The sequence below is a fragment of the Trachemys scripta genome, chromosome 8, assembly GCF_013100865.1.
Source record: "Trachemys scripta elegans isolate TJP31775 chromosome 8, CAS_Tse_1.0, whole genome shotgun sequence".
Taxonomy (NCBI): Eukaryota; Metazoa; Chordata; order Testudines; family Emydidae; genus Trachemys; species Trachemys scripta.
In genome coordinates this window covers 106734544-106751801 of record NC_048305.1, presented here as the reverse complement: position 1 = coordinate 106751801, position 17258 = coordinate 106734544, and the positions used below count along the sequence as shown (strand labels likewise).

The window sequence follows — 17258 nt, the reverse complement described above, 5'->3', positions numbered from 1 at the left end:
ATGTGGAGCCTGCTCATGCCCCTAAGGAACAGAAGCTATTTTGGCACCTGATGTGTCACACAACAGAAGCATAGCCAGATGAAAGAGAGACACCTGGCCAGCTAGCCTTTAGAGTTCCCTTGATCTCCACACAGAGAGCTCATGGATTTGCTTTTGAGCAATTCAAGGTTTGTTTTACACCGGATAGGAACAGTCTTCCTCCCGCTCTGCTCAGAGACAAAGCACAAGGGTCATTCTCTGTAGCAGCAAGGAGAGATGGGTATTAATTCATCCTCCTCGCACAGAGAGAGTTTGGAGATATTAAACCTCATGATATAAGCAAAACCCTCCCATAATTAACTGCATGGAAGAGCACTAGCTCAGAGGGCAGCTCCCTTTCAGGGGTCTTTTTAATAACCAAGAAATGGCACATATATGCTGTGAAGAATTAGGATCACCACTGGGAAGCTAAATGGTCCATAAAATGTAACAGCTCTCTTCAGAGCTGGGAGCGCAGCACGCTACCGCAGAGGAGAGACTGTGGCAGCCTCACCCCAACCCCCCAGCGTGCAAACTGAAGAGGACATACATGAGAATGGGAAGTCATCTTCACCCTGTGCCTAAGGACCTCCTATTGGCCGATTTACAGACCAACCCCAGTACTGCCTCAGCGGACTCTATGGTCCAACGTGCAGACAGCGGAGTCAATGCGAACAAAGGTGGAGGTTACCTGGAGGAAGCTGGAGAAGGGAAGGAAATGAGCACCTAAGAATGAGGGAGCTGTGAAGAGAAGGGAGGAGAAAGCCAAAGGCCAGAGGAATTTTAAGTGTCCAAAGAGAGGCCGATAATGCTAACTAGACCTAGGTGAGCTTTCCCCACTCACCCCATTGCTGTTCCATATCCCTCTTCCTTCCCTCCTCCATTCTCTCCCATCTCACGCTCTCTCCTCCGTTTGCTCTAGCTGTCTGAATCTGAACGTCAGGTTCTGGCTTTGGAGAGCTCGGCTCAGCACTGCAAGAGGCCGGTGGAATAGCGACTACCAGTCGGAATGGATTATGCTAGTTACGCTGAAGGCTAGCACGGAGGTCCAGTTCCCTTCAGGGCTGGGACCCCGGAGCCCATGCCCCCACTCTTCAGGAAATGGTGGAAGGCTGCGGGACAAGGCACTAGAGAAAGCCCTGTAAGGGAAACATTGAGATGGACTCAAGGTGACTCAATCGGTCTTTGCCATCAAGGAGCCCAGAGAGGAAAAAGACTTGAGAGCGCTGAACCCACCTGGAGAAATGGCCCCCAACAGCAGCGACAAGAAGGAGAAAATACTGCCAAGCTAGCGTACGAGTTGCGAGTTATATTAGACCGCAACCACCTCATGGTGAGAGTGGAGTCGCTGAAATGGGAGCGCAGAGCTGCCAGGTTAGACGCATTTTACATTCTGGAGGCTCCCAACCCAGAGAAGCGATTTCCAGTCAAGCCGGTGGGAAGGCAGTGCCGACACACAACTGCTTTGCTTAGGCTTGGAAAGAGAGAGAGCTGGGGCTCCCAGAGTACAAAGCTGACGCATTCAAGTGGCCTAAGATGATGTGGCTGTCCGAAGCCAGACAATCGGGTTCCTCACCGTAGCATGCTCCTCACAATCATGCATCTACTGTAGCTTTCACACACACACTCCAATGGACAAAATGGCCCAAGAGTCTACAAGCATTCAGTGCTGTGGTGTTCATGATAACAGATTTTCAGATGGCCTGGGAGGGGGAAAGAAGGGGGCACTGTGTGAACGAAATGCAGATGGAAGAGGTGCCCCTCTAGGAACAGGAATCCAGTGGCATAGGAGCATGCCAGTCCTCCTCTCCCTCGCACATTAATCGGCTTTTTACCGTTCCTCCGTATCTCAGATTCATAGATTTTAAAACCAGACGTCACCACTGAGTGAGTCTTTCTGCATGGCAAGGGCCACAGAATTTCACCCAGGGATTCCCGCAGTGGAGGGAATGGTTCTTCCTTATTACACAAGGGAATGCTTCCAGCCCAAAAACTAGTGGTTGAACTAGAGCATCTCTTTCAGCAAGGCCCCCAGTCTCCATGTAAAGACACCTAGAGATGCAGAACCCGCCGCACCTCTTGGTGAGCCATTCCAGTGGTGGTTCTCCGCTTCACTCCCAGATATGAACGGTATTCTTTCTCTCACTCCTCCCCACGTTACACCATTTCTCCAGCGTTTCTCTATTGCCTACAATATCATCTCCACTTTTCTGGCTCCTCACTCTATGCTCCTGATTCCCAAGCAGCAGAATCCACACCCTCTCGAGTTGGATTTGCATCAAAGTTCACAACCAGCACCTCTCCAATGACGTCAGAACCAGGAACAGGGCTCTTACCCTGTGCATGCTGAAGACTAGCAACGCCAACGTATACAGTCCTGGGCAGGGTAATTCCTACAAAAACCGTTTCATTACAAGCCTTTCCCCAAAAGGAATTCAGGAAAAGTTACACATCTCAGAGAAACCAGGCACATCACAGGACTCCTCATGGAACCATCAGATCTCAAACCGAACTAGAAACAGAAGATGGCCACCAGAGGCAGTCCCTGCAAAGGGATAATGAGGGCCAAGACTGCGAGATATTTGAAATAAATACAGGGGGTGAAATCTTAAAAGGAAAAATGCAGAACTTATTTCACAAAAGTGATTTCAGTTCATTTTGTTTTTAAAATACAACAACTCTGTGGCGGTCGGATAAGTGAGTTTAGCCAGTGCTGCTGGTGAATTAACAGCGAGGGACTCAGCACAATGGCTAGAACCGAGCATGTGGGAAGACGACTTGAAGAGCTTTTCCTACTTAGCCCTGCCAATGCACCTCAATCTCGGCGGATGTGGCTCTATTCCCAACCTGCAGGCTCTCCCCCTCCCCCCACTATTAGTCCAGTCTTGGGCTCCCAACACACAGCTCTGATGCACCTCATCTCTGCCCTGCCTCACCCCAAGCTATCCCAGGCCCAGGCCCTTACTGAGCTCAGACTGAAACACGTCTAGAGGCAGAGAAAGCAAGAAGGTTTTCTGCCAGGCTCCCATGCATGGTCCCGTCAATGCACTTGAAGCGTTGCCTACGATGCCACTCCCCCAAGCAAAGACTGCCTGGCCCATCCTGGTTACTGTCATATAAGAGCATCCACAAAGGGTATATTAACGCTATCAATTCACTTTCACTCATGACCACTTATGTTCTTTCACTTATGACCAAACGTGGACTTTACCTCAAGCCTCTAGAGGAAAAGGCTAGGAAGTGCCAAGCCACTGAACCACTAAGGTCCCAGATTTGAAAGAGCAAAAGCATTCCTCACTTGAGCTTCCTGGGTAGGCCTCAGTTGTTCTAACGAGGCCTGATTTGCTCTTCACGCGCAGCTGACTTGCCAGCATAACTCACAAGAGAAGAATTAAAACAGTAAAATAAATACAGCAACGGTATAATTCTCTGCTAAGAGTTCACTAATGTGCATCCTAAGACGTGCACCAATGGCTATAAACATTTCAAGCCACTTCACCATGTTTTATCGCTATATTAGAAAGAGAGCATTTGCCTTTTACCACTGACTTAACAAAATAAAAAAAACTTCTGCACAAGTCGTTTTCTCTGAAGAAATGAATTTGCTCCCTTGGATCTGCCACAGAAAGCATTACACTAGCATCTTTGCTCTGGAGGACATACAGTTAGCAACACCTCTGCCAATGATATTCCCGGTACGTTCATGGATCTGATGGCACTCGTTATTTTTATGTAATCCTGTAACCATGCACAGGGTTAGATGGATGGTCTTGTGGTTAAGGCACTGGACTGGGACTCAGGAGAGTGGGTTCAATTCCCAGCTCTGCCACTGTGTGAATGACCTTGGCTATGGCACTTAATCTCACTGTGTCTCACTTCCCTAGTTATGAAGGGGGGATAATACTTCTCTAGGCCAGACAGGAGTTAAAGGATAAATCCATAAAGGCTTGGGAGGGTAATGGGGTCCATATATGCAGACAGATAAGACAGTGTTTTAAAAGAGGGAAAACACGCTAACCCAAATCTCCTCCCCAAAGAGCTCAACTCAGCTAAGTGTCAAGCATCTTCTATTTCCACTGAAATCCCAACACACCCATCAGCTGCTCCCCCTTTTTGGCCCCTCAAGATGTACGTTACACGTGTCATCAAATGCTACCTCAGTGTAAGTTTTATCACTTAATCACTGGTGCAGGTTACACCTCGGGTGCAACACCGCTGAACCTGGGCCAAAGACTGAGCCTGCTGATACCAGGTGTGAGCTTGGCCCTGCAGCTTTTCAACTCTCAAAGTCACTCCTTGCAACAGGCGAAAGGAATTCTCTTGTTGAGCGCACACAGGCCTGAGGACCTGTGTGCCTAACGAGGCTGTATCCTCACTCGTGTGTTTTAGCTTGGCAGGTCTGGTGCCCCTTTCATCTTCTGCTTCAGGTAGCTCTTCTTTAATTAATAACATTTCTGAGCCGACACAGGGAACTTTACACCCCGAATGAATGGCCCTCTCTCATTAGAACCACTACTGTCATGATGTATTCAAGAGCAGGAGTACGATTCATTTCCTTGTCTGGGGACGGAGATTCTTTTTTTTGGGCGGGGGGGGGGAGAGTTGGGAGGAGAAGAGGTTTTATAATGAGTGACTTGTATTTGTTGAAGCTGATATGTGACTGTCGGCTTGAATTGCCTTGTCAGGACAAGCCTTCAGAAAGGTGATGTTCCCACTCAAGAGGTTTTCCTCATTAAAGAAATTGCATCTTAACAAGAGGGAAGGGGAGAGGTGGGAAGAGAACAGCCGTCTCTCCCTCTCCAGCCTGGTTCGTGCTCATCAGCAGTCTATCCAAATACAAAGACAGGATCAGCTTCTCATTTTCCAGCCCCCTTTCGAGCTTGGCACTCTGCCTCTGCTGGAGATCTAATGCACTGAGGAAAAGCAAGGAGCCTCTCCTATTCTGCCACATGCACTGATGGGTTACAGCCCATCCCAGATGGTTGTGGCAGGGCTGGGCATCCTTGTCAGCTTTGGAGAACCTCCACAGCCCAGCACAGAAGCTGCTGGACCTTCCTCCACATCTAGGTTCTTGTGATTCACGTGCCTGGCAGGAGGAGGCAGATTGAACAGAAAACCCCTGAGATCTGGGGCATTCCAAACAATCTCCACTCCACAAGAAAAACAACCACTGGAGCCAAACAATCCTTCGTGTCACCTGAAGGATCCAAGCCCATGACCGGGGTCAAAGCCCCAAACAGCAGGACTTCCACCTCCCCTGCCACAGACTGGGGTTTCTCTAGCCATGCACAGGGGGCTGCCTTAATACACAGGAATTCCCCCTGCATCAAGGCTCTCCATTGGGTTTGGCAGGCTATCCACAGCCTACTTCTGGCTTTTTCTACCTTACTTGTATACCCATCCCACCCACCCGGTCCCCATCGGCCTTGCCCACTTCTACCCACAGTCACCACTGTTCAGTCTGTTTGCTTGCCCACCACTCGACAGTACCCGTACCCTGTGGCAGGGAGGAACGCAGTGCACAACTGGTGGTATAGCTACTGCAGTACGGGTCCAGCCAAAGAGAGAAAGTCTCTGGGTATCCATCTTCCTTAGTGCCCCCTCCCCTCCATCATCCTCTGACCCTGAAGACAGGTGCCCCGGAAATACCCGAGACAGACAGCACAGCCCAAACCCAGTAATGCCTCGGATCTCCTCCAGCCCAAGGAGGTGTGAAGCACAATCTCGTTCCCTAATGATTGGTCCATGGGGCAGCACTGAACGCTCCTGCTGCCGACTGAGCATGACTGAACCAGGCTCAAGGGGAAATGAGAACATTGCCCAGCAGGAGAAAGCTGGATAAAAAGGCTGGAGCTTGCCCCTGTTGGGCAGAGATGGTCTCAAGGTATTTGCACTTGAGAATCTCAGATGAAAGGTGCTACAGAAGTGGAACTTATTATTAAAACAGGAAGCCTGATAAAAGGAGAAGCAGGGTTGGAAACCAGGCCAGTCTCTGGCTAGGACCTCTGCAGATTTCATAAGCAAGGAAGCAATGCTGTGAGAAATGGAGTTAATGACTCAGTAGGTGGCGTTCTTCTCCTGAAGGAGACAGGCATATTGCTAGGGGCACTATGCTACCGGGGGTGCTAAGGAAGATGAAGAGGATCTGATGCTCAGTGGTTATTGGAGACCTGGTTTTCACAAGAGCGAGGGGGGTTAGTTCTCGTATCCTGGCCAAGTTCCACATCTCGCCGACTCTCCTTGGAGTTTCAATAACACGTTATTCGAGTTCATGCCCCCTCGTATACAGGTCTGCTAGCACAGAACAGCTGCCACGCTTCACCCCAGAGGGGGTACATTTCAGCGGAGTGTTGAAGTGATCCTTAGGCAGGGGGATGTGAGAAGCCACTTTGGGGCTATTCAGGATCAGAGACCCTAGAGCAGGGGTTCTCAAACTGGCTAGTCTTTGGAATGTTTCCTGGATATGCTGCATCCGCACAGCCCTGTTGTAGTGTTCTGCCTTTCCTGTTTAAAAAGAGATGTAGCTCTGTTCTGCTTTACTAAACCCTATTTGGCAATGTGTCTAAACACATGCAAACTTAATTAGTTCAGAAGGGAGATTTGGACTTTGAGGTGATGGATAGAAGTAATGGAAAATGAGACACGCCCGAGCTGGCAGTGAGTTCTCACTCCAGCCCCATTCACTGGCACGCTGCTAATCAGATGTGACGCTACACCTGCCTGTGTCCAGGGAGCACTAGAGCAGAGTGATGTGCTATTCACTAGCAGGTTGAAGGCAGACTCCGTGTCCGTGAGCTTGGAAACATGAAATGTATTTTCCACTTTGCCCTGGAGAAACTTAGAGATCAAATTCTTAACTTAACAGTTAAAACAAAACAAAACAAAAAAAAATAGAGACAAGAGAGAACAGAACCACTTGTTCCACTCACTGCGCCCTTGTGGGGTCTTCCTTTCCAACTGGATGGCAACGACAAGTCACAAATGGAGAGTTAGGTTTCCAAGCTTCAGCATGCTACACAGCACCGCTGGCTGGCCAGCTCTCAGAGCAGCTCCCAGATCCCTGCTGGGGGGGGAGACACCGTTCACCCCGCTCTGTTCAGGGGGCTGGAGTTGAACTACCATAGACTACTGCATTTTTTAATGTGCAGAGGGAGCGACCCCCTGGAATCAGGTCAATAAGCTGATGGCAGGCCATGGCAGACCTGAGGTAGGGTGCACATGTCATCTAGACTGCTGTGTCTGAAGTCACTCTATCCCACGTACGACACACACGAGCCAGGAAGAGAACAAACAGGGACTTCATCCAACTCTAGGTGCCAAGGATAGAATCACAGAACTGGAAGGGACCTCGAGAGGTCATCTAGTCTAGTTCCTTGCACTCATGGCAGGACTAATTATCTAGACCATCCCTGACAGGTGTGTGTCTAACCTGCTCTTAAAAGTTTCCAGTGATGGAGATTCCACAACCTCCCTAAGCAATTTATTCCAGTGTTAACCACCCTGACAGTTAGGAAGTTTTTCCTAATGTCCAACCTAAACCTCCCTTGCTGCAATTTAAGCCCATTGCTTCTTATCCTATCCTCAGAGGTTAAGAAAAACAATTTTTCTTCCTCCTCCTTGTAACATCCTTTCACATACTTGAAAACTGTTGTGTCCCCTCCCAGTCTTCTCTTTTCCAGACTAAACAAACCCAATTTTTTCAGTCTTCCCTCATGAGGTCATGTTTTCTAGAGCTTTAATCGTTTTTGTTGCGCTTCACTCTGGACTTTCTCCAATTTGTCCACATCTTTCCTGAAATGTAGCGCCCAGAACTGGACACAATATTCCAGTTGAGGCCTAATCAGCACAGAGTAGAGCGGAAGAATGACTTCTCGTGTCTTGCTTACAACACACCTGCGAATACAGCCCGGAATGAGGTTCGCTTTTTTTGCAACAGCATCACACTGTTGATTCCTATTTACCTTGTGATCCACACTAACCCCCAGATCCCTTTCCGCAGTACTCCTTCCTAGGCAGTTATTTCCCATTCTCTATGTGTGCAACTGATTGTTCCTTCCTAAGTGGAGTACTTTGCATTTGTCCTTATTGAATTTCATCCTGTTTACTTCAGGCTATTTCTCCAGTTTGTCCAGATCATTTTGAATCCTATCCTCCCAGCTTGGTATCATCCACAAACTTATAAGTGTACTCAATATGCCATCATCTAAATCAGTGGTGGCAACCTGCGGCCCATCAGTGTAATCCGATTGCGGCCTGAGAGACATTTTGCTGACACTGACCGTCCACAGGCACTGCCCCCCGCAGCTCCCAGTGGCCGCGGTTCGCCATTTCCAGCCAATGGGAGCTGCGGGAAGCAGCAGGCCGCAGGGCCGCAGCAGAGCCGCAGGATGCCCACCACTGATCTAAATCATTGATGAAGATATTGAACAGAACCAGACCCAGAACTGATCCCTGCGGGACCCCACTTGATATTCCTTCCATCATGACTGTGAACCACTGATAACTACTCTCTGGGAACGGGTTTTCGTGGTGAGGTCAGGGTAGCATTCTCAGAGCAGATTCTGCATTTCACACTTGAGGCCAGACGAAACGTGTGGGACAAATTAAGAAACACAGTAAAAGAACTAAAAAAGAGCCACCGTGGCTTAACAACCATGTAAAAGAAGCAGTGAGAGATAAAAATACTTCCTTTAAAAAGTGGAAGTCAAATCCTAGCAAGGTAAATAGAAAGGAGCATAAACACTGCCAAATCAAGTGTAAAAATGTAATAAGAAAAGTCAAAGAGGAGTTTGAAGAACGGCTAGCCAAAAACTCCAAAGGTAATAACAACATGTTTTTTAAGTACATGAGAAGCAGGAAGCCTGCTAAACAACCAGTGGGGCCCCTGGATGATCGAGATACAAAAGGAGCGCTTAAAGACGATAAAGTCATTGCAGAGAAACTAAATGGATTCTTTGCTTCAGTCTTCATGGCTGAGGATGTTAGGGAGATTCCCAAACCTGAGCCGGCTTTTGTAGATGACAAATCCGAGGAACTGTCACAGATTGAAGTGTCACTAGAGGAGGTTTTGGAATTAATTTATAAACTTAACATTAACAAGTCACCCGGACCAGATGGCATTCACCCAAGAGTTCTGAAAGAACTCAAATGTGAAGTTGCTGTACTATTAACTATGGTTTGTAACCTGTCCTTTAAATCAACTTTTGTACCCAACGACTGGAAGTTAGCTAATGTAACGCCAATATTTAAAAATGGCTCTAGAGGTGACCCCAGCAATTACAGACCGGTAAGTCTAACATCGGTACTGGGCAAATTAGTCGAAACAATAGTAAAGAATAAAACTGTCAGACACATAGAAGAAAATAAATTGTTGGGCAAAAGTCAACATGGTTTCTGTAAAGGGAAATCGTGTCTTACTAATCCATTAGAGTTCTTTGAAGGGGTCAACAAACATGTGGACAAGGGGGATCCCCAGCAGAACTAAGATGTGGCAATTAACAGGGAGAGGAAATAATCAACATGCTCTTTCCCTCCCCACCAAACAAAACCCTGCGGGAAGTTACACGAACCATCGCACTGCACCAGCAATAGCTAGCCAATGGGAGAGGAGGAAGCACATCCCCCAGCATGCAGTAACAAAGCCCTGGGCAGCCCCCTTTCCATACTCACATTACTTTCAAATCCCAGTCTCCGCAGGTTACAAAAATCGACTTGACGCTAGGATCTAAGAGGCCTTCCTTCGCCATCCACTCATCGACCCTCTGAAAGGAACGGAGGGAAAGAGGATGAGCTTTGTAGTCAGGGAAGAGCCACAACAGTTAAACACAGATAAGCTCCTCACAATCAGACAAGGAGAAAATTGTGATCTTATCCAGCAGCAGCCCCCACCCCTCTCTCCCTTTCTTCGCTCACATCATCTCAACAAGAGCACGTTTGGACCTTGGAAGATTTCCAACAGGAAACAACAGGCGACCAGTGCAGAGATGATCTTATCAGACACTACAATGGCTCTGCTCACAGAAGAATAGGAATCGTACAGTGTTTATGGGACAATACAGCTAAAATATTATTTAGCCCCTCCTGTCCCCATTTTTCCTTTCCCTTCATCAAATAAGCTGTAACATTATATTTTAGGGCTGTCAATTAATTGCAGTTAATTCACGCGATTAACTCAAAAAGATTAATCATGATTTAAAAAGTTAATCGCAATGAATCACAGTTTTAATCACACTGTTAAGCAATAGAATGCCAAGTGACATTTATTAAATATTTTCGGATGTTTTTCTACATTTTCAAATAGATTGGTTTCAATTACAACACAGAATATGAAGGGTACAGTGCTCACTTTATATTATTTTTTATTATAAATATTTGCACAGTAAAAATGATAAACAAAAGAAATAGTATTTTTCAATTCACCCCATACAAGTACTGTAGTGCAATCTCTTTGTCATGAAAGTGCAACTTACAAATGTAGGGGTTTTTTTGTTACATAACTGCACTCAAAAACAAAACAATGTAAAACTTTAGAACCTACAAGTCCACTCAGTCCTACTTCCTGTTCAGCCAATCGCTAAGAGAAACAAATTTGTTCACATTTACAGGAGATAATGCTGCCCACTTCTTAATTAAAATGTCACCTGAATGTGAGAACAGGCGTTCGCATAGTACTGTTGTAACCAGCATCACAAGATATTTACTTGCCAGATGCACTAAAGAGTCATATGCCTCTTCATACTTCAGTCACCATTCCAGAGGATATGCTTCCATGCTGATGAGGCTCATTAAAAAAATAATGTGTTAATTAAATTTCTGACTGAACTCCTTGGGGGAGAATTGTATGTCTCCTGCTCTCTGTTTTATCCACATTCTGCTATATATTTCATGTTATAGCAGAATGCAGGTTTTTTTTTTTACATCATTCTACATTTGTAAATTCAGCTTTCATGATAAAGAGTTTGCACTACAGTACTTGCAATAGGGGAACTGAAAAATACTATTTCTTTTGTTTTTTACAGTGCAAATATTTGTAATAAAAATCAATATAAAGTGAGCACTGTACACTTTGTATTCTGTGTTGTAATTGAAATCAATATATTTGAAAATGTAGAAAACATCCAAAAATATTTAAATAAATGGTAATCTATTATTGTTGAACAGCACGATACATCACAATTAATTTTTTTAATTATATTTCAAAGTTTCCTCCAATAGAGAGCCCCTTATTTCTTGAAGTTCTGTCGGCTTTTTAAAGAAGCTAGAAATTAACCCAAAGATCATGGAGGAGCCCCCACAGACTGAGAACTGAAGGAAAACAAGACACAAAACAGATACGAATGAGAGATTCTCATTCAACTCACCCTCATTTCTGAGGGACAACCACCGCAGGACGGGATTTTTCACCTACAGCACATCACCTTAATATGACACATAAGATGGACACTTATGGGTGCACAGGCATGCATGCCATCATTAAACTCAATACACACACACACCCTGCTTTTGAAGAGTTGGACAGCTTTTCCTTACTACTTCTAGTTCTGCTGTTCCATCTGGAATTAGTTCTGTGTTTGTGAAGTGCTTTGAGATCTTCAGGTGGCAGGCATTACACAAGTCAGCATTATGCACTGTTGCTGCCGAGATTCTCAGTGGGCAAAGTGTCTCTCCACTCCCCACCCGTGACATGCACAGCTGCTGAAACAGAACATCCCCCATAGAGGTGGCCACATGGCTTTGGCACTTGAAGCGATTCTAGGCACGTACAGGGCAGTAATGGCAACACAGGCTTCTCTGCAGCGCGGCTGCTGCGACCTGACAACTCACCGTTCAGAGAAGCTTTCTCCATGACCAGAGGACGAGAGGGGAAGGAACGTGGCCTCCTACAGCAGCAGACAACTGCCTTATTCACCCACACTTGACATACAGGTAGCAGCAGCCAGGCTGCCTAAACCAACCCCCCAAAAGGCCAAATGCATAATCCCATTTTAATCTAGAAATAGGCAGATTAATTATTTGCTTTGCAGAAAAGTCTAAGAACCCCAATCAAGGTCAAGGCCCCACTTGCACTGGGAACCGTACAGACAAAGAACAAAGGAGACAATCCCTGGCCCAGCAAGCTCAGGCCTGGGGGTGAGACAGGACTCGACCGGCAGACAGAACCTACAGATTAGGCAGACCAAACAGTTGTGGAAACTTCCTACAGAATGCAATAGAAAATATCTTTTCTGTGGGTTCTCTCTATGGGTTTTTTAATCATCCCATAGGATTTAATAGAAAATTAGATTCCTGCTACAGAATTCTATAGGATGCCTACAAAACCTATAGAAAGGTTTTCATTCTCTATGAAATTTTGCAGGTTGTACAAGTAATTTCTAAGGCATTCCACTGATTTTCTTAGAATAAGTCTATTCCATATGGGGATGTTTGCATGAACATACCCGTTCATACACTCAGCAATGGCCAAACAATCCAGCTGACCAAGAGACAGCCCTACGACCAAACATATTTAACATCAATACTCTAATTAAAGAGAAGTTTTGGCACCAAAGCAATTCATTAGAGTAGGGTCACATGACAGTTGGGTGGCCCATATGGTCCTGCCCTGGCAAGTGGGAGCAATAGGGAGTATGCCGTGAGCTCTGTGATTTTACACATCACAGCACCTACGTTTAATGGAGACTGCCCCACACTTCCACCCACAGGAAAAGTGCTGAGACTGCCTCTGGCGCGTCTGGGCGAGTGGGAGACAACCAGACATTCAGGATTGCGAAGTGACTGGCATATCCTCAGCTGGAGTGCCGCAGGTCGGGGGAAGCTAGCTTCTAACTTGATTTTATTCAAAGGTTTATCCTTCCCACTTACCCTTGGTACTCGGGGCCCCACCATGTTCCAGATAGAGTGGTAGGAATCCCCTGACCCATCCCGCAAATCTTCATTATTTTCCCCTCCATGAGCTCTGCCTGGCTTGGCCTGGGAAACCTATGGCTTCATCTCAGATTCCTTCAGCTAAATGCCTTGGCCTTCAAGTGCTTCTCCTGGGAAGAGACCCTCCGGAAGCCCAAAGGCATCTCCTTCCGCTCCCCTCTCAACTTACGCAGTGCTTGGCATCATCCTTGGCCCAGACTTTTAACTCAGACACTTGATTGTCTCCACCCAGGCCCTATTACTTCTCTCCAGACTGTGCTTAGGGATTCGGTTTGGATGGCAGGTGCTGGCCAAGCACAGAATTCCCCTAGACCCTATTTCACTGACGCTATCTTTCAGGCCGGGGATGGTACACGAGCCTCCTTTCAAGACTGGTCAAAGCAGCTCCCTCAGCAGCAGGATCATTCATCAGTGAGACGCTCTAGATGCTCTTCTTCCCCACTCACCACTTCGAGCCCAGGGGCTGCAGTGTTGCCTCCCCAGCTGTCTCAGCACCAGAGGGCCCCAGGAGCGAGAAACAGCACTTGTAACCTTTCTAAAATCCCTGACATGAGCGAGCCATCTCCACAGAGGGTGTCAAAGCCTTTAATTTGATTTCCTTCCATAAGCAATTGTTGCAATCACTCTGATTAGGAACAATTAGGCCACACGGCAGCGCAAATCCTGACAGAGACAATGCATTGAACTGCGACCGGCAGCCGGAGTGGGCTCTCCGGGAGGAGGTTTCCCTCAGTATTTGACTAACAACAAAACCTATTGATGGCAAAATACTTTCAAGCTAATTAATCCTAAATGCTGCAGGAATTCAACATTAAGCAGATGGCATTATTAGGACTTTATCTGCATTTGCACATTCCACAGATTAGGTTTTAGTGGCCTATACTTTGTGTATTATTGAGCATTTAAATAGGTAGAAGCATTAATTTAATGGTGGGGGGGGGAGGGAACAGCTCCCATGCAATGCTCTAAAGCAATGTCTTGGCTCTTTAAGACTGGCTCAAGCACGAATCGCCTCCTCTCCTGTCTGCGGGCAGGAGTTTGGACATCTTGTCAGTACCCTTGACATGAACAGCTGGGAATGACAGATCAATGGTTCAATACTCTCAACAGCATGTCACCGACGTGACAGCAAATGTTATTCTAATGAAGCCGTAATCATAGTCAAATTACGCGGTTCAATTCCCGGGAGGGGGTGAGGAAGGGAGAGCAGAGGTCAAAGTTCAGGAACTAAAGGTTATCCTGCTTACCTCAAGCACTTGCTGGAGATTTGGCTGCCCATCCACCATGCCCTGAATAATTCCAGTCAGCTGAAACAAAAGAGAAAGAGAAAACAAGAGTCAGAGAAGCATTACATCGATCATTAGAAGGTCTCCTCTCCCGCCCACCTTTCTGAAACAGTAACGTGCTCTTGTGAGCAATTTGGGCAATACCAAGTCCTGTTAACTGCAGTACAGCAGCCCTGGGAACTGCCCCACCAGCAAGCAAGAACACAGCACGATTCCAGAAACCGCTAAGCAGCGAGCTCTTACACATAAGCTATGAAATACTGGAACTCAAAGTCATACAGATTTGCTTAGGGGAACAATCTAGAATTTTTTCCAACCCTGCAGCCAGTGCTATAATGGAATTCCTAAACGCTCCCCGTTTCAATATGCCGATCTTTTCAGTATCAGTTTTGCTACTGCCCTAAGTTACACAGCCAGATTTTACTACACACACAAGCTGTCTCCCAGCATTCCCATGCTGGGGTGAGGACACAACAGAAATGCCTAGGAACAGATAAATAAAATAAACCTGTCTCGTAAAATGAGGTGCGCAGGGTGTTAGTTTGTCCTTCACAGTGATTGGAGAAGCATGTATCCATGCTTTATATTAGTTTAAAACTCCCTGGTTTTACATTTTAAGCAGGCAGTAAAATATATATATATTTAAATGGTTTTTTTTAATTAAATCTGAAGAAAATCTATTCCATTTTAAAATACGGCTACATTTTGTTTTTCAGTAAACACTTCGGGGTAGGGACTGACACTGGACCCAATCCTGCAAACATTTAAGCACATCAGTTGTTTCATTGACTTCCGTTGGATTACTTGCGTATTTAAAGTTCAGCACATGCATGCGTGTCTCCAGGGTCAAGGCTTGGTGTGTGTGTCTGCAAAATGCCTAGTCTAGTTTGGGGCACTTAGGGCTGGTCTACACTACCGCTTAAGGCGAGGTAAGTTATGCCGCTCAGGGGTGTGAAAAAGCCACCCCCCTCGGCAATGTAAGTTACACAGACTTAAATTGGTGTCCAGCCCGCGCTATGTCGGCAGACGTAGCTTCTGCCTCTCATTGAGGTGGTGTCACTATGCCGACGAGAGAGCGCTCTCCTGTCAGCACAGCACATCTTCACAGCTGCGCAGCTGTGCCAGTGGAGCGTGGTAGCGTAGACTGGCCCTCAGACTTGGTCTACACTACCACGTATCTGGGTATAACTCCATTGCTCAGGGGGTGTGGAAAATAAAATGCAAACCATGTTATTCCATTTAGTATCACAGTTTTCTGATCATGTCTGAGCCCCAATTAAAGCGAAGACTATGATTTTGTTAATACATACAACATCCAGACTCTCAGAAAGCCATGACAGTCTAGTCACGAGCTGCAGACGGGAAGAATTCTTAACAGGCTCCCTCCTATCCAGGAGTAACCCTTCTATTGTAGAAGAGGTCAGAGAACACGAGCCTTATGACAAGCCAAGGGCCTCAGCGCCTTATTAAAAGGACGGCAGCCTAGGCAAGCTAGCCTACCCCTATGCTTCTTTGGCTGCCTGGCTTACAGCATTGAAACTTAAAAAAACCAAAACACAATTAAACTCCAATTAAAGTGTAATTACATCTAATGAATACCAAATACCTGATTCACTGAAGAAGCTGACTCTAAGTGGGAAGATTACTTTCTTGTGGCGACTTACATCCAGTGGTAATATATACCTTTTAGGGAAGGAATTTTCATTTTAAGAACGTAGAGTTCCTCTAGGTGGGTTTCTGAAGTTTATCAAGTCATTATTAGGTGGCATTTTAAGGAAGTGGAGAAACACAGACACTGTTATATTCCAGAAACTGTTTTTATATTAATCTGTATTTTAATTGTGTAACAGCTGCTGCCTACAGACTTCCCATGCACTAAAGGAAAATAAATTTAAGAGATTAACTGCACTGTTCTTTAGCATGGTGTTTAACTCATGTTTTGCCTCCTTGGCTTGTTTTGTCCCTTGCTTAGTAGAAGTTTCTCCCACCACTGACCCAGCGTAGCTGGGTAACTCACCCCTCACCACTACTCTCTAGTGGGAGTGCCGGCCCCCGCTCGGTGGTGAGCAGCCCAAGCTGACGCTCTGGAAATGGTCTGAGGATGAGCGGTTTTGGTAAAAGGCCTTAAGAAATCTCACATGGCCTGTGTCCATGGGAATGGCTTCCCGCAGCTTTCTGGACCTCACTGGCATCTCATTCATTTAGTAGCTGCACCCATTTAAGGGTACAGGGGAGGGAGGGAGGCAAGGCATGCAGGTGGCTGGATGGGGCCATGGCTGGATTACACCCTATTAGGAAGGAGAGGAAGGTGAGGTATAACAACAGGTTGCACCATGCACAGTTAGACACACTGTAGGGATAAGGAGATTGCCGACACTGGACTGCAATGCAGGGGAGCCGGGTTCTGTTCCCAGCTCTGGCACAGACGCACTGTATGACCCTGATTAAGTCACCTCCCCTCTCTGTGCCTCATGTCAGGCTGCCGAGCGGGGGCTCCAGAGCACGGGTACTGACCTCAGGGCCGATGGTTGAGAAGCAGAGCGCAAACCCCAAATTGGCTGTGAGCTCTACACTTAGATTTCACCAACTAATCAGAAAATGTGAACTCCTCAAGCACTGTTGTGGAGTCACAAACAGCCCCCATGGGTGCTCCGACCTGTCTCACCACCCACGTCAGCCTGCCTTTCTGACAGATGGTCCCCTAGACCAAGGATCACAGCAACGTTCCAGTTACTCCCAGTCTCAAAGGACCCGTCACCTACCCCAGGTCAATTGCCCCTCAGCTCTCACACCAAAGACAATGCTTGCAGCCAATCCTATAATAAACTATCTAAAGATTTATTACATAGGAAAAGGAAATAAGAATTATTTACAAGCTTAAAGCCGGTAAACATAGATACAACAAAGAGACAACTAAGAGGGGATATGATGGCGGTCTATACAATCATGATTGGTGTTGAGAAAGCGTATAAGGAAACATTATTTACCCGTTCCCATAACAAGAACTAGAAGTCACCCAGTGAAATTAAT

At 46.4% G+C, this 17258-nt stretch overlaps 1 protein-coding gene across 6 annotated transcripts in view; it reads right to left on the bottom strand.

The window, feature by feature from the left end:
* Positions 1-17258, bottom strand: part of ERI3 (ERI1 exoribonuclease family member 3) — a 230727-nt gene that overhangs the window by 172301 nt on the left and 41168 nt on the right. For all 6 annotated transcript variants that reach the window (XM_034778672.1, XM_034778676.1, XM_034778675.1 and 3 more), the window contains exons 4-5: positions 14190-14249; positions 9688-9779 (exon numbers count right to left, since the gene is read on the bottom strand). In XM_034778672.1, coding sequence (XP_034634563.1) covers positions 9688-9779; positions 14190-14249 — 152 coding nt within the window. The remainder of the gene's footprint in view (positions 1-9687; positions 9780-14189; positions 14250-17258) is intronic.